Here is a 13,783-nt window from a genome sequence, read left to right as displayed (position 1 = left end):
GAAAGGAAATCCCATAAGCACGAATTTGTTGAGTAACTTCGGCTTGCAAAGCAGGGTTGCCCACAGCTTGTTGCAACCTAGTAACAAGATAGTTGAAAAACATGGGGGCATCATCATTAGCACCTTCATGTGCAAAATCAAAGTTATCAATGTTCAGTCTACTCTCTTGGTTATTGTCAGCCATGCTAATTAAACTTATGTGTAGATTACTTTGTGGCTTTGTACCCCCAAAAAACTTAGTCGCTACTCTTCTTTACCTTTGAAAATCAGTTCTCAAGCAGCCACACCCATGGTTTAGACCTGTTGATTGAAAACACTAGTGGAGAAGGTCTAATATTGCTCCGTTGCTCATGGTTCCTGTTGAGCTTGCTCGTAGCTCAATAATGGTTAAGCCAAAGACAAGCCCCAAGAGGCTCCATTATTAAGACTATAGTTCCCAATGGTGTACCTCGAAGTAAGTCCTTCTCAACCAAGATAACAGATCCCTCTCCCACTTACCCTATTGCAATAAACAGGCCCAACCTTTCATGGACAACTTAAGGACCTCTCTTCTTAAGCAAGAAACAGAAACCAATGGCTCTTATACCAATGTAATGGAAATGGCCTATGAACTTTGAGAATAGCGGAGAATTAGAGTGAGCATTTTTGTGAGACTACTTTGAGAACATAGAGGGTGAACTTAATTAGCGGTAGCAACATAACCATACTACTTAATTAACTTGGCATGAACAATACTTTTGCAAGAGAGAGAGTTTCGAGAGCTTGACAACATTTGAGGACCGGATTTATGTGGAGTTGGTCCCCCCTCCAATAGGCTTTTGTATTTCAGATTCTCCCATGAAGAGAGACTTGGTACAATACAATCTTTGTGTTCCTTGTGACCTAGGTGATGCAATGAAGATGGAAAGCTTCATGCATCACGAGCATAACATAGACTTTTGTAAAAATCATTAACTATCCCTGGCCTTAGTCCCAAGGCCTCAAACACCTTCAAAGGTGGAGAGAGCTAGCGGGGAATGAGGGTAGGGAAGAGGAAGAAGAAAAATTCATAGGAGAAAGAAATGGTTCCTCACTTATCATCACTCTTCTTGCTTAGCATACATAATAGCATAGTAATGAAGATGGAGAAGGTGGCAAGCTTAAGCATTGGAGCATGGCTCTTGGTTGGATTTGCATTCCATCGCCAAGAGTGTTGGTGTAGGCTCTTAACTTCTCTACAAGCTTGGAGAAGGAGATGGAGCTCTTGCACTTTGCAAATCACACAATGAGTGTGTGTGTGTGTATGTGTGTGTGTGTGTGTGTGGGGGGGGGGGGGGGGGGGGGGGGGGAGTATACGCCCCAAGCTAGCCCCCTCCTTGCTTTGGTCGACCCCCTCTTCTAGCACGCACTTGATTGGAACTCCTCAAGCTTGGCCAATCACATGCTTAGTGCATATCAAGCAACAAGGGTAACCTTGGAACAAATTTTCCCTTTCCCCTTTGAGAGAGAGGACTTGATAAATGCAAAAACAATTAATTAAATTAACCAAATTATCATTGAACCCCTTGGGAGGTCAACCAATAAGCTTTAGGCACACTATGAAGGCAACATGAAGAGGAGCTTGACAAGTTTTCTATGTGTTTTCTTTGAACCAAGCTTGCCTTGTGTGAGGGTGTGTGTGTGTTATTTCTCTAGCTCCTACAAAGAGGGCTCACCCCCTCATGAGTAGGGATATGCTTTGACTTTTGAACAGCTGAACCCCTCAAGCACCTTAGTCATGGAGCACCTTAGCACTTTAGTCATTAAGCACCTCAAGCATCTTAGTCAGCAAGCACGACAAGCCCCTCAAGCTTGGGCCGGGTTCCACCCTCAAGCACAGCCCTAGCGTGCCTAAGATCAAAGGACTTTTAACCTTTGGATGTCTTTAATGAAGCTAACCCTAAGGTCTTTAAGATCCATTAGCTAGCCTTGCTCTTTGACAAGCCATCTCTCATTTGGACCCCTTTACCATTGGCCCCATGTTGAGATAGATCTGTAAGCACATGTCTATATTCCAACCCTTGTTCCCATTTATTCTCCCACATTAAATGATCAGTTTAATATGAGAAAATCTTTTCGGTAGGTTAGATATTAGATTTTATGACAGCTCTCTCTCTCTCTCTCTCTCTCTCTCTCTCTCTGCAATCACTCACCCTACATGGCCATCCCACCAAATGTACACAAATAGCCCTCACATACACAATATCACTATTAAAACCTATTGGTGCATCTCATAGTGCTAATTAGTGATTGTTTCCAAGTTACAAGTTCACTACAACCAAATTATAAGTGCATCTCATCTTATAAAGGCAATAGTTAGCTATGGGCATACTACAAATATTGATTGTATGCATAGGTGGATTCCAAAGTCCTTTCGTTAATCATCAAGCACTATAAACAATAGTATTCTTTGGAATGCTCACGAGTGTGAAACTTTACAGGTGACCAATAGGTATCGAGAGGTCACTAGAGAATGTTTTTAGATTTTGTCATACCATAAAGATATATCCATCATCTAGAAGAAAATTATAGTTCTAATTATTACCACTCGTTAATAACCCTAAGGTACTATGTAGCACCTAATAGAATCTCACACAATTCTTATTTGCTTCAATAAGCGTTTCTAAGGACTAATACGCACAAAAAGGCAAACTAGTCATAACGCATAGTGCCAATGATTGCCTAATGGCATTTCACCTTTACTGAATAGCACAAGAAATAAAACTACTATAGCGTTGTTTAGCACCTATAGAAGCCCATGAAGTGCTTACTAGCATATCTAGGCATACTATTGTTTCAAATTAGCAATTGAGGCAAAGAAGAGTGTCAATAAGATCTTGCAAGGTTGTAAATTTGCTCCTCTAAGATACTCAAAGATTCTTTTATTAGCAAATGTCCTTTTGTGGCCAAATTACAAGTGCTAATGCAAACCTAAAGCATTTACTAGTGTCCTAATCATGCATGTACAAGCATTCTAGATAGTAATCATAGCATCTATAAATATTCTAGAAAATGATAAACCAGCACTCAAACGGAAAATAAGAATGCTCTAGAAAATGTACTGACAAGCTTTTGCAAAAGGACAATGTGATAATGAGCACTTGTTATCAGATTTTAGTGTGTTGATTAGGTCCTCTTGGGAATTTATATGTGCTAGTTGACATCTCTAGATCTACGACTAGAGCATTAGTTGGCACTATGAACATTCCATGCTGTACTTTAATAGCACCAACAAACCAACCAAATAAAATAAAGTAGCCTTTGAAGCAAATCACAAATGCTACTTATCATGTATGGGAAACTAAGTAGGGCTACAATTGGTACTTTTGTAAGCATATTACAAATTCCTATAAGTGCCCCAAGGCAGCTCATGGAGACTTAATTATGTAGGAGTTATACGAGATAGAGAATGTTGCTATTAGCAAATGTAGCACTTAATGGATTGCATCCTTTACATTGTAGCAAATAATGAGGTTTGAAAGTAGATGCATTGGGTACTCATAAAAGAATTTATTCTTATACCCTTTTGTGAAAACTCATTTTTGTCAAGAAAAGGTAAGAATCAGCCTTACAGAATGAGTATATCGTTCTTTTCATTTATATATAATTATGTGGATCATTTGCTTCCTGCATATTGCCACATTGATAACAATCAGTATTCCTAATCATGTTGGGTGTGTACTATGATCTTTCGCCTACGAGACAACATCGCGTTATATGCAAAGGGGCATGTGATGAGTTCATCGTCGTTAAAATGGCTTTCTCCTAAAACAATACATTTATATTAATTGGATATTTGGCAATAGTTGATACCGTGCAAGCTTGAGATGACCACTTGCACTATATCTACTCTCTAGAGACTTGAGATGGTAAAATCTTTTTTTTTTCCCAACAAAGCGGTGAAAGTTATATTAACAGAAGGGAGACAAAATTACAACCATGGGATACTTGCATACCATGACCAGGGACTTGAGATGGTAAATCTTGCACAACACAGTGTTAGATGAGCCATTAATACATCACACTACACTGTGTCCCCTTGCCTCTGGAGTCTCCAGGTTTTAGGGAAGGTTCGTAATCAATAGTTCCTAACAGTAGGCTCGCACACATATATTAAAGCTAGTTGTCAAAAAGAGAGCGAATGATGTTACATCTTCATGTCAACTTAATGTGAATGCGAGACTCATAGAGCCAGAAAACTGAACATGTAAATGTGATGTCGCAAGTTAAATTAGAACTCATTGCTGTCTACAGCTTGCTCAGTATGAATATTGTAACCCACCCTTGGCTATGAGAGCTTGAGTCATTAACTTGTAAATGGTTCAAGTGCAACATCACTTGCATAGAAACATCATCATATGTATCCTCTAGCCAAGATGCCCCAAGACCCTTGGTGTAGAAGTGGTGTAACTCACTTACGGAACCTACAGAATAGGGCCTATCTTTTCTAAAAGCACATCTGGTTAATGTAAAGGCAAAGAAGCTCCCACGATAACTACCAAGCATGCATAGTATCTGTACAAGAATGCTACAAGGCAATGTTTGTTTTTGAGGAAATCCTTAAAGTAGCATATCTTATCGTATTAGGAAAGCACCATGCAACAAGGTCAAATAGCATCCCTAAACGCTGAGTGCCAAAATAGACGTTATAACCAAGCAAGCATACTTTTCGACATAAGACCTCACACTCTTCACAAGTCTGATAACATCAACTTCTCTGCAGGAAGTCTCTTGCCGCCTCGGTGAATTTCACAACGCTCAAGATGTATACCTCATTTGATTACAAAAACACAGCTCGCTTTCTTTGATGAAAGAAGAGGTCATTGGACAAAAGTGGTGAGCCCAAGGGCAGGGCATGGAAAGAGCAAGTCCACCAATTTCTTCTTTTCCGCTTGCAACTCTCTTTATACCGTCCATGTAACGGCCATGGAAAGTATAAGTGGCTCTATAGCTCTCTGGCAAATCCAAGATGGAAGAAATCTTCTGTAAGATAAAACGCATTACGCATTTAGCCAAACGATGAGAAGCCTTCTGAATATCCCAGCTTTTGCTGATGCGCCTAGGCTTTTAACTTTTAAAATTCAGCATTCTGAGGGCAAGTGACTCCTGTGCAGATAACGAAAGACTGTGTACATGTACATTTGTCTTAGCCTCTCGATCTTCCACTTCCAAATCGGATTCATCAAAACTGTCATCGGCAAAATATTTCTTCTGAGCTGGCAATCCGCTCTGTAGCCTCTCATTACTGAGGTCATCCTCCTCGGCATTCAGACCGTTCTCGTTTTCACTTGGTCTGCTCCTTTGTTTCTTCTTGTTTCTTTTATCCTGGAGTCTTCGCTTCTCAAGCAACTTATCCTCCTTGTCCCTTTTCTGCATTTCCAGCTTCAACCTCTGGTATCGCTCCTGGGCAGCTTCCTTCAGTGACACTCCTGGATCTATATTGTTTTAAAAAGGCTATAAATAAGCAATCTTGAAACAAGAAACAAACGTGCCAAAGAACACACACACACACACACACACAGAGAGAGAGAGACAGAGAGAGAGAGAGAGAGGGAGAGAGAGAGAGAGAGAATTTATTTAATGTTCTTCTGACAGCCAAGAATACATATGGACCATTCACGTTACGGAAATCATCAACTGCATGGTAACACCAGAGCCCTATTTGGTCTATGTTTCTAGCCATTACCCATTGTGGTACCTGTATATGAACTAATTTGTAATCCTGGTTCCCATAATGCCTTGACCATGTCATATGTTTTCACTAAAAGGCCATAGTAAAAGTTTCTCGTAATGTTCATGACACCTACTTCCTGAAATCGCCAAGCTCTTGTGCATGTTCTATAATGGTTTCTATTCTAAACGTATTTTGGAATGGACTTAACTTTAATTTTTCATTACTTCCTGCTCCCTTTCCATTCGTTGCAAAATGTTGTTGGCAGAGAGAGAGAGGGGGGGGGGGGGGGGGGGGGGGGGGGGGGGGATCCTAGGGGAGCGACCTCCACGTGGTGGGCCATGGCTTGATTTTCCACTATGACGAATAGCTCCCGACCTTAAGCACCCACCATACTTCCAACTAGAAGAACCGACTAAGGCTTGCAGAACCGCAGGTGCTCTCCTTGACCACCTTCACCAGATGTCTTCTCAGAACCTCTTATAAGCTTGGACACTCCAAGCAAGAAATAAATAGCAACACGCAAACAGAAACTTCAAAATCACTGTGAGAGAGAGAGAGAGAGAGAGAGAGAGAGTCGACACGGCTTGGCAGCTAGAGCGCTCCCAAGCAAACAAAGACACCCTGTTGGCCCCAAAGACTGGCGCCCCTTTCGGTACTTCTTTATACTTTATTCTACAAGTTGTCCCACTTTTATCGGGCTGAAATTCCCCTACTCTTAACACGATTTTTGTAGCATAACCACAATAGAAGCCTCCATTGACGAAATCCCAAGTAAACAGTGACTTTCCACGCACTTTAAAGCACTTTACAAAACCTGGCAATGAATTACAGCACGCTGAGTTCTCTGTTTTTGGCCCCCAATTTGCACCAAAACATATATTCGGTGATTCCCTAGCTTCTCCAAAGCTCCTAGGACTTGTAGGCATCAAAACTGACCAAAACCCTAAACCTGCAAAAAATTACAGCAAGCTGTAATTGTCTGTTTTGCACTTCGATTCGCGTGCCGATCACTCTTGTGGGTAGCCCTCAAGCTCCCACACCGGTAGGGCCACTTGCTCTTTGAATTATATGGAGATTCCTCGCAAGAAATCTCTCTGAATTGTTCTGTACAAGCACCCAAGGCTTTCCCGAGGCTTCCCCTGCGTTATCTTGCAGTTTAGGTGTGAAACCCTAAACACGGTTTCTCGGCGACCCCTCACTAGACCTTAAGGCAGCATGCATCAGAGTTCATGTACTGTTCCTTGCAGCTAGGGGGATAGAGGCCTTGGACTCAATGGTTGGCTTCTCTTTTCCCCTATGCGGCAGGGACCAAACTGAGTGGACTTTAGACTCAGTGTCAGAGTGGCTGCAGACACAGGCCCTAGAGTTCTCTCATCACATGGGAGACCTAGGGGTTACAGACTTGCTTCAGACTCTATGGCCGTTGGCCAAGTTTTCTATGACACCTCCAAACCAGTGTAACACGGAACGGACGGAACACAGCCCAAACGTTCCGAAACGGCATTCCAAACGAGTCCTGTTCCCAAAACGGCGTCGGGAATGGAACGCCGTTTCGAAACGGGTGTAACCGGAACGGTGTTCTAGAATGGGCGGAACATGAGGGGAAATGGCGAAACGCAGGGCGGAACGGGCAAAAGTAGGCATTTGAGGGCAAAAAAGTAGGCTTTTGGGGGCAGATTTGAGGCTGTTTGGGGAACATATTTGGTGCAGTTTGAGGGCAGATTTGAAGGTAGTTTTTGGGTTGTTTAGGAGTTTATTTAGGACTAAGCTGGATGGAGGTAGTTCAAGCCTTACTTTAGTCGACCTTTTCGGCCTCGTTCCCGTTCCGGCCCCCCCTCCTTCTCCCCGTTCCCATCTCATTCCCGTTCCCGATTCTCGTTCTGAGTAACTATGCTCCAGACGCAACAGGATGTACACACATTGTGGTTCACTTCTTTGCTGACACGCAGAGCCTGCCATGTTATGTACACATACATGAGGACTCTTGGACAGAGGAGGTTGCTTTGCGCACGGCTCATTCTACTTGGGCTTGGGATAGACACTCTTTGCAGTCACGTCTATCTCGAGGACACTCGGATGCGGATTACTCCCCATCCAAGCCTGCCTCGAAGATAGCGCGGTTAGCTACTGCTGCAGCATCAGGTCTCTCTCGCTCCCCATGAGGATCGTCCCATGGAACGTACAAGGATTAGGTGGGCCCCAGTTTCAGTGTCAGAGGGGCCGATTGCGTCAGGAGCTTTAGTGATGCCTTGTGGGAGGAGAGGTTGATCTTCTTATGCTACAAGAGCATCATGTGTGAGAGCTGCATTAGACGTTGTGGTCAGCTTTTGCGTGGACGATATGAGACTTTTTGATCAGCTGCATTTGGACCAGGACGCGTCCAGGGCGGGGTATGTATAACTATTGCGGATTCTTTGCAGCAGGCCATTGTGGGCAAAGGGATTATTGTGTCAAGCAGGGCTCAGTGGATCACTATGCAGGTTCAGGGTTGCCTCGTGGGCTTCCTGGACATCTATGCGCCCAATGTGGCGAGTGCACGAGCAGAGTTTTGGTCTCAGATTGTTCAATCTCGGCATAGCAATGGTGCATTGGGTGTGACTTTGACATGTTAGAGGACCCCTCTGACAGGATTGATGGTAGCCATACTACTATGCACGGGATTGAGTTGGCAGATTGGGAGAGCTTTTGTATGACTCTGCGGGTTTCAGATGTGTGGCAGCATTCTAGCTTTGTGAGGCTCCCAGACAGCCTCGCCTTCTCTCGTTCGGACCACAAAGTGGGAAGAGTGAATCTATCTCGGATAGATCGCTTCTACACTAGTGACCACTTCTGTGACTTGGGTGGGACAGTTGGCATTCTGGCTAGGACTTCCTTTTTGGATTATGCACCATTGATCCTCACAGTGACTCATAGACAAAGGAGGGGGAGCACGATGCTTTGCATCCCTGAGAGGGTGGACTCTGCACTCAGGGAGCATGTGGTGGCTCTTTGGACAGAGAGCTTAGACATGCAGGATTCTCCTGCTGACAGAGTGGCCTCAAGACTTGCTCAGCTTAGTCGTCTCTTTCTTCAGGAGTCTTCGGCTCGCCTAGCTACAACGAGATAGGAGGAGGAGCGTCTCTGACAGGGCGTTGCTTCCTTGCAGAGGATACAGGATCATCATCCAGACACTCCTTGGTTGGAGGAGCAGTTGCAGCAGGCTCGCCAGGAGCTCGTCAGCATAGAGGAGAGGCGCCATGAGTTTGCTTTCCATCGTCAAGCATCTCAATGGACCCGGGTGGGTGACAGAGTGATAGGCGCTTTCTTTGACGCAGTGGGACCCTGGCATACGTATGCCAACGTCAGTCAGTTGAGGAGGCTCAACGGGTTAGTTGCTTTAGAGCCAGAGGACATGCGTGCAGTTGCTATTGACTTCTACCAAACCTACTGTCTACTGAGCCTCAGTCAGAGCGTCACGATGCATGCAGAGAGAAGATGTGGGCACAGATGCCTTGTCTTGTGACTGAGGAGATGCGCCAGAGGCTTGAGCTACCTCTTCAGCTAGAGAAGCTACACGCGGCTCTTAGAGCACTCCCCTGTGGTAGCTGTCCAGGTGAGGATGGTTTTACTCCTAGCTTTTTCTTGGAGTACTGGGACTTGCTTGGCTCAGATCTCTGCCACGCTTTTCAGTACATCCTGCACACAAGAGAGATGCCTGACAGCATGAGTTAGGGTCTGATTTACCTCATTCCCAAGGAGGGTGGCTCCTTGGATGAGATTCAACAGTGGTGACCTATCACCATCCTCAACTCATCCTACAAAATTCTTGCCAAGGCTCTGAGTTTGAGGATTCAGCCACTACTAGAGAGCATTATACATGGGACACAGACAGGTTTTGTCAAGGAGCGTAGTATCCTTGACAACATCTTTACTTTTTGGGAGGCTTTTGTCCTCGCGTGGCTCCGTGGTGAGGATCTGGTGATTCTTCTTCTCGATTTTGAGAAGGCCTACGATAGAGTTGACTGGGGCTTTTTGGAGGGCACTCTACGCAGGATGGGCTTCTCAGATGCTTGGATCATAGGTGTGTCAGCTTTATACAGACGGGCACACAATCAGGTACTGTTGTCAAGAGGTAGAGGTGATCGTTTCATGCTCACACGATCGGTCAGACAAGGTTGCCCTCTTGCCCCCTTCCTCTTTCTATTCTATGCTGAGGGGATGAGCCAGGTTGGTTTGCGTGGCTTAGCGCTCCCTATTTGGGGAGATGAGCTACTAGATGCTAAGTTTACAGACAACTCAGCCTTGTACTTGGATGGCCAGGAAGCCAACCTGCACAGGTGTGAGCAGGCCCTTGAGACTTTTTGTTGTGCATCAGGCGCACTGATCAACTGGAGAAAGACAGTGAATTTCTCGGTTGCTAGTGAATTTCTCGGTTGCTAGTGCTCCTACGCCTGATTCAGATGGATTCCCCCAGGGATTGCAGTTCGATACTTCGGCTGTCAGGTTAGCTTTGACTCGTCTCCCGAGCAGCAGATTGCTCCCCTCCTCCTGTCCATCAGGAGGAAGTTGTTACATTGGAGCTCCGCACGACTTTCTCTGGCAGGCAGAGTTGTAGTGGCCAACCAGGTGTTGTTGGCTACTATGTGGTACATCACTTCTTGTTGGATTTTTTCAAGTTCTTGCATCAGTCAGGTAGAGAGGCTGATCAGGAACTTCCTTTGGTCACGACGTGACACTCAGATAGCCCGGGCCAAAGTGGCATGGCAGGTCATCATTCTTCCTTGTTCTCAGGGAGGGTTGGGGATCATAGACCCAGCACTGCAGATCAGAGCCCTTCTAGGGAAGTTTATCGTCAGAGAACTTCTTCCAGGAGAGGAGCCTTGGAAGGAGTTCTTGTTTCAGCGCCTTAGTGCTAGAGTGCCTCAGGCTGGAGGCCCCTGGCGACCTTCGACCATATGGATTTTCACAGAGATGCGCAAAGTTGGCTTGAGCAGGAGACTGGAGGACCGCTTCGCTGTGAGTCTGCTCCGATCTTGGGAGCAGCTGCGAAGAGGCCTAGAGCAGCGTCAACTTACTGGCACAGAGGAGCGCCCGAGACAACCCCTTGTTTAAAACCCCATGGTAGGGGGGTCGACTACACTCCGCCCTGCTATACAGAGCTTACTCCACAGGAGTGGTGCAATGAGAGAGGAGTGTTGGGAGCTCATTTGCGGCCTGACACTCTGGTTCATCTGGCGGGCCCGCTGCTTCCGCGTCTTGGAGGCTCGCCCTATACCACCAGTAGAGACTGTTCGCGATCTTTGACTGAACCTGATCCATACTCTCAGAGGACAGTTCGAGGGACTCCAGGGCAGCTCTGATCGCATGAGGGAGCGCAGAGAGGCTTTCCTTCGACTCTGGCGCCCTGGGCCTTTTTTCACCATGGTCCAGGGTGTGCTAACTTGACTCAAAGACAAGACTCAAAAAAATATGTGTTTGATTGATTGATGATATGCTTCAAATGTGTTACAAGGGTATTCTTATATAGAAACTGAAGAGACACGATGAAAAGACATGACCATAGGTCAAGAGACATGACTCTAGGCCAATAGTCGTGTCCCTCTGTTGTAGAGTGGTGACCCTTCAGCATAAAGGTGCAGCCATTCGCTGAAGAGGCATGGCTATTCGCTAAACACGTGCGACTCTTGAGCGAAGAGGATCCTTTCGAGAACAGGGGTCTCTGATTTGGTACGTCTTCGTATCTGCAAGAGAACCAAGCAAGGAAGGTAATACAAAGATAAAGAATACGCCACAATCGTGACATTCCTCCCATTTAAAATAAAACCCAGGGTAGTAGAAGAAACTTCGGTAGAAGGAAAAGGTATTGTTGTAGTGCTTCTGCATCCAAAGCTCCTTTTGTTAAGTCCCATGTCATGGCATTGTTATTGACCATAACTATTTTGCCAAAGTGAAAACTGATCATATCTGCAACTTGATTAGTGCCTTTGCCAAAGTCATTTGTAACTTCGAGCTTTGTCCTAGAAAAGATTGCATCTTTATTTGCTTCGAGTGAAACTATTGGTAAACTGACTTGAGTTTTCTGTTGAGTGAGAACCATTGGTTGAAAATCTCCAAGGTATTCCATTGGTTTGTCTGGAGCAGTAAAATCCTCTTGAAGGGATGTCGTAGACTAAGACAGAGTAGGGTTTGGAGGTATATCCATCTGTAAAGGTTTACTTGTCGAACAAGTTGTGTCCAAAGATTGAATTGCAGCGACTAAAGTCATGCTGCAAGAGTCTGCATTTGATTTATCTTCAAGTTTGAAAACTTATCATTCACCACTGCATTTGGTATCGGTTCAGAAACAAAGACTTTATTCTGCAAGGGTGGTGACGAGGTGAGTTTTTCTGCCTGGATCACGGCCAAAGAAGGGTTGTCGCACAAGAACCAGAATCGTTTGAATCTTCAGCTTTCTCAGTGGGTATTAAGGCTTCCAATTGAGGGGGAGGTCGAGGGAGTTGTTGCCTCTTAGAACTATTAAGGGTCCTCTTGCACAAGGAAAGGATCAATAAATCTTCAACTTTACCACCATCAAACAAGAAAGACTTAAAGGTAGGGCATGGCTCACGAGGGGGAACTTGTCCACAATCGCGGCATTCACGACCAGGTACTCAACGAGGGTCGGTCTCACGTGACACATCCAACCCTATGTGTCCGTGGACAAGCTACAGCATGATCAAGGTTCAGTCACTCCAGTCAAGTCTAGATTAGCAGTGATCTAGCACTTTTGTGAGTCTATTCGTAGACCGTGCATGCCCGGTCACTTAGGATAGATGCATATCCTCTGGTTGCACACAGCATGATCATCAGTATTCCCTTCAGAATCCATCAGATTCAGTCAGGGGAATTTTCCAATGCATTTAGCCTATTTTCCCTATTTTTAGTTATTTTCACTTATTATTTTTAAGTGACTTTCCAACAAAAGTAGGTAGGGCAATTTTGCTAAGTTAATATATAAGAAAACCCAAGTTAGCATTTTATGGCAGAAGAGGAAGCAGGAGCTTCCCGCTCAACAGGCAACGATTGGAACCCTAAAACGCAGCCTGATGGAGCTATCATCAGCGTTTTTTGTCATCAACATGAACCCCGACGGAACCATTCAATTTCAGCCCTTAAGACAGCAGTGAAACAGTCATTTTCAGCCCCGAAACAGCCATGAAATTCAGCAAATAGAAGATCCCAGATTTCAGCCCTAAGTCGTCGTCATCACCACCGTCGTCGTCATCGGCATAGTCCATGTTGCATCAGTCCATTGCATACGCATTGTACACCTTTGTGCAATCAAAGTAGACCACTCTCGCCGACGAGAGTGGGGCCTTCGGAGGAGGGTTTTACGTCTCTAGTGTCGTATTCTCTTCTCTATCTCTCAATCTCATACACTTGCACGCACAGTGTCCATTCACTTTGTTTGTGATCATAGACTCTCTCATTACGAACGGAAGGCTCTACCTTCCATAAGAACAAAAGGAACCTTGAGCACAGTTCGGAGCACTCATCTTGAGCAAAGCGCAAACATTCATTCCGCTGCACCTTACATTGGTATCAGAGCTTTGCCAGTGTTCTGTATCACTCAAGGAAAGAACCACAAGAACCACAAAATTTATTTTGCTTATTGAGGTCGTACGAACCCAAGTTCGCTTGGGCGTGTCGATTCCTAATCGTGTTTTGTTGAAGAGTGATAAGAATCCCAAGAAAGAAGGGCTTGTTCAACCTCCCCTTGTGTCTCTTTTAACTCATTGAGAGCAGACCATGCACTTAGCAGCCGGCCAATCGACGTGAGGTGGGAAAAAGCAACCTTGGTGTGAGCGCAAGGCCGCCAAGGGGTGTGCCCGTGGAAAGGAGCAGAACTCGGGTGAAGAGAAGATCCTTTTCAAACGCGATTTGCAAGCGAAAGAAAACCTCAAGAACCTCAAGAACCAAGACCCCCAAGAACCCAAGTTCCTCATGAACTTAAGAACCCACAACTTCAGACTGGTCATCACTCGAAGTGGAATGGATACTTTGCTTGGAGGTGATGAGCATGAGAGAGGCGAAGAAGGGATTTCCCCACCAGGAGGTTTTTCCGACCCTCCC

At 45.1% G+C, this 13,783-nt stretch overlaps 1 protein-coding gene across 2 annotated transcripts in view; it reads right to left on the bottom strand.

The window, feature by feature from the left end:
- Window positions 1-4,547: 4,547 nt before the first annotated feature.
- Window positions 4,548-13,783, bottom strand: part of LOC147433492 (DEA(D/H)-box RNA helicase family protein) — a 79,832-nt gene continuing 70,596 nt past the window's right edge. For both annotated transcript variants that reach the window (XM_086490174.1, XM_086490175.1), the window contains exon 9: window positions 4,548-5,453. In XM_086490174.1, the coding sequence (XP_086346300.1) occupies window positions 5,086-5,453 (368 nt within the window). In that variant the 3' untranslated portion in view covers window positions 4,548-5,085. The remainder of the gene's footprint in view (window positions 5,454-13,783) is intronic.

Source organism: Adiantum capillus-veneris, chromosome 19 (genome assembly GCF_014529385.1).
Source record: "Adiantum capillus-veneris isolate H3 chromosome 19, ASM1452938v2, whole genome shotgun sequence".
Lineage (NCBI taxonomy): Eukaryota > Viridiplantae > Streptophyta > Polypodiopsida > Polypodiales > Pteridaceae > Adiantum > Adiantum capillus-veneris.
Note: the sequence above shows the minus strand (reverse complement) of the source record. Positions and strands in the feature narration are given on the sequence as shown.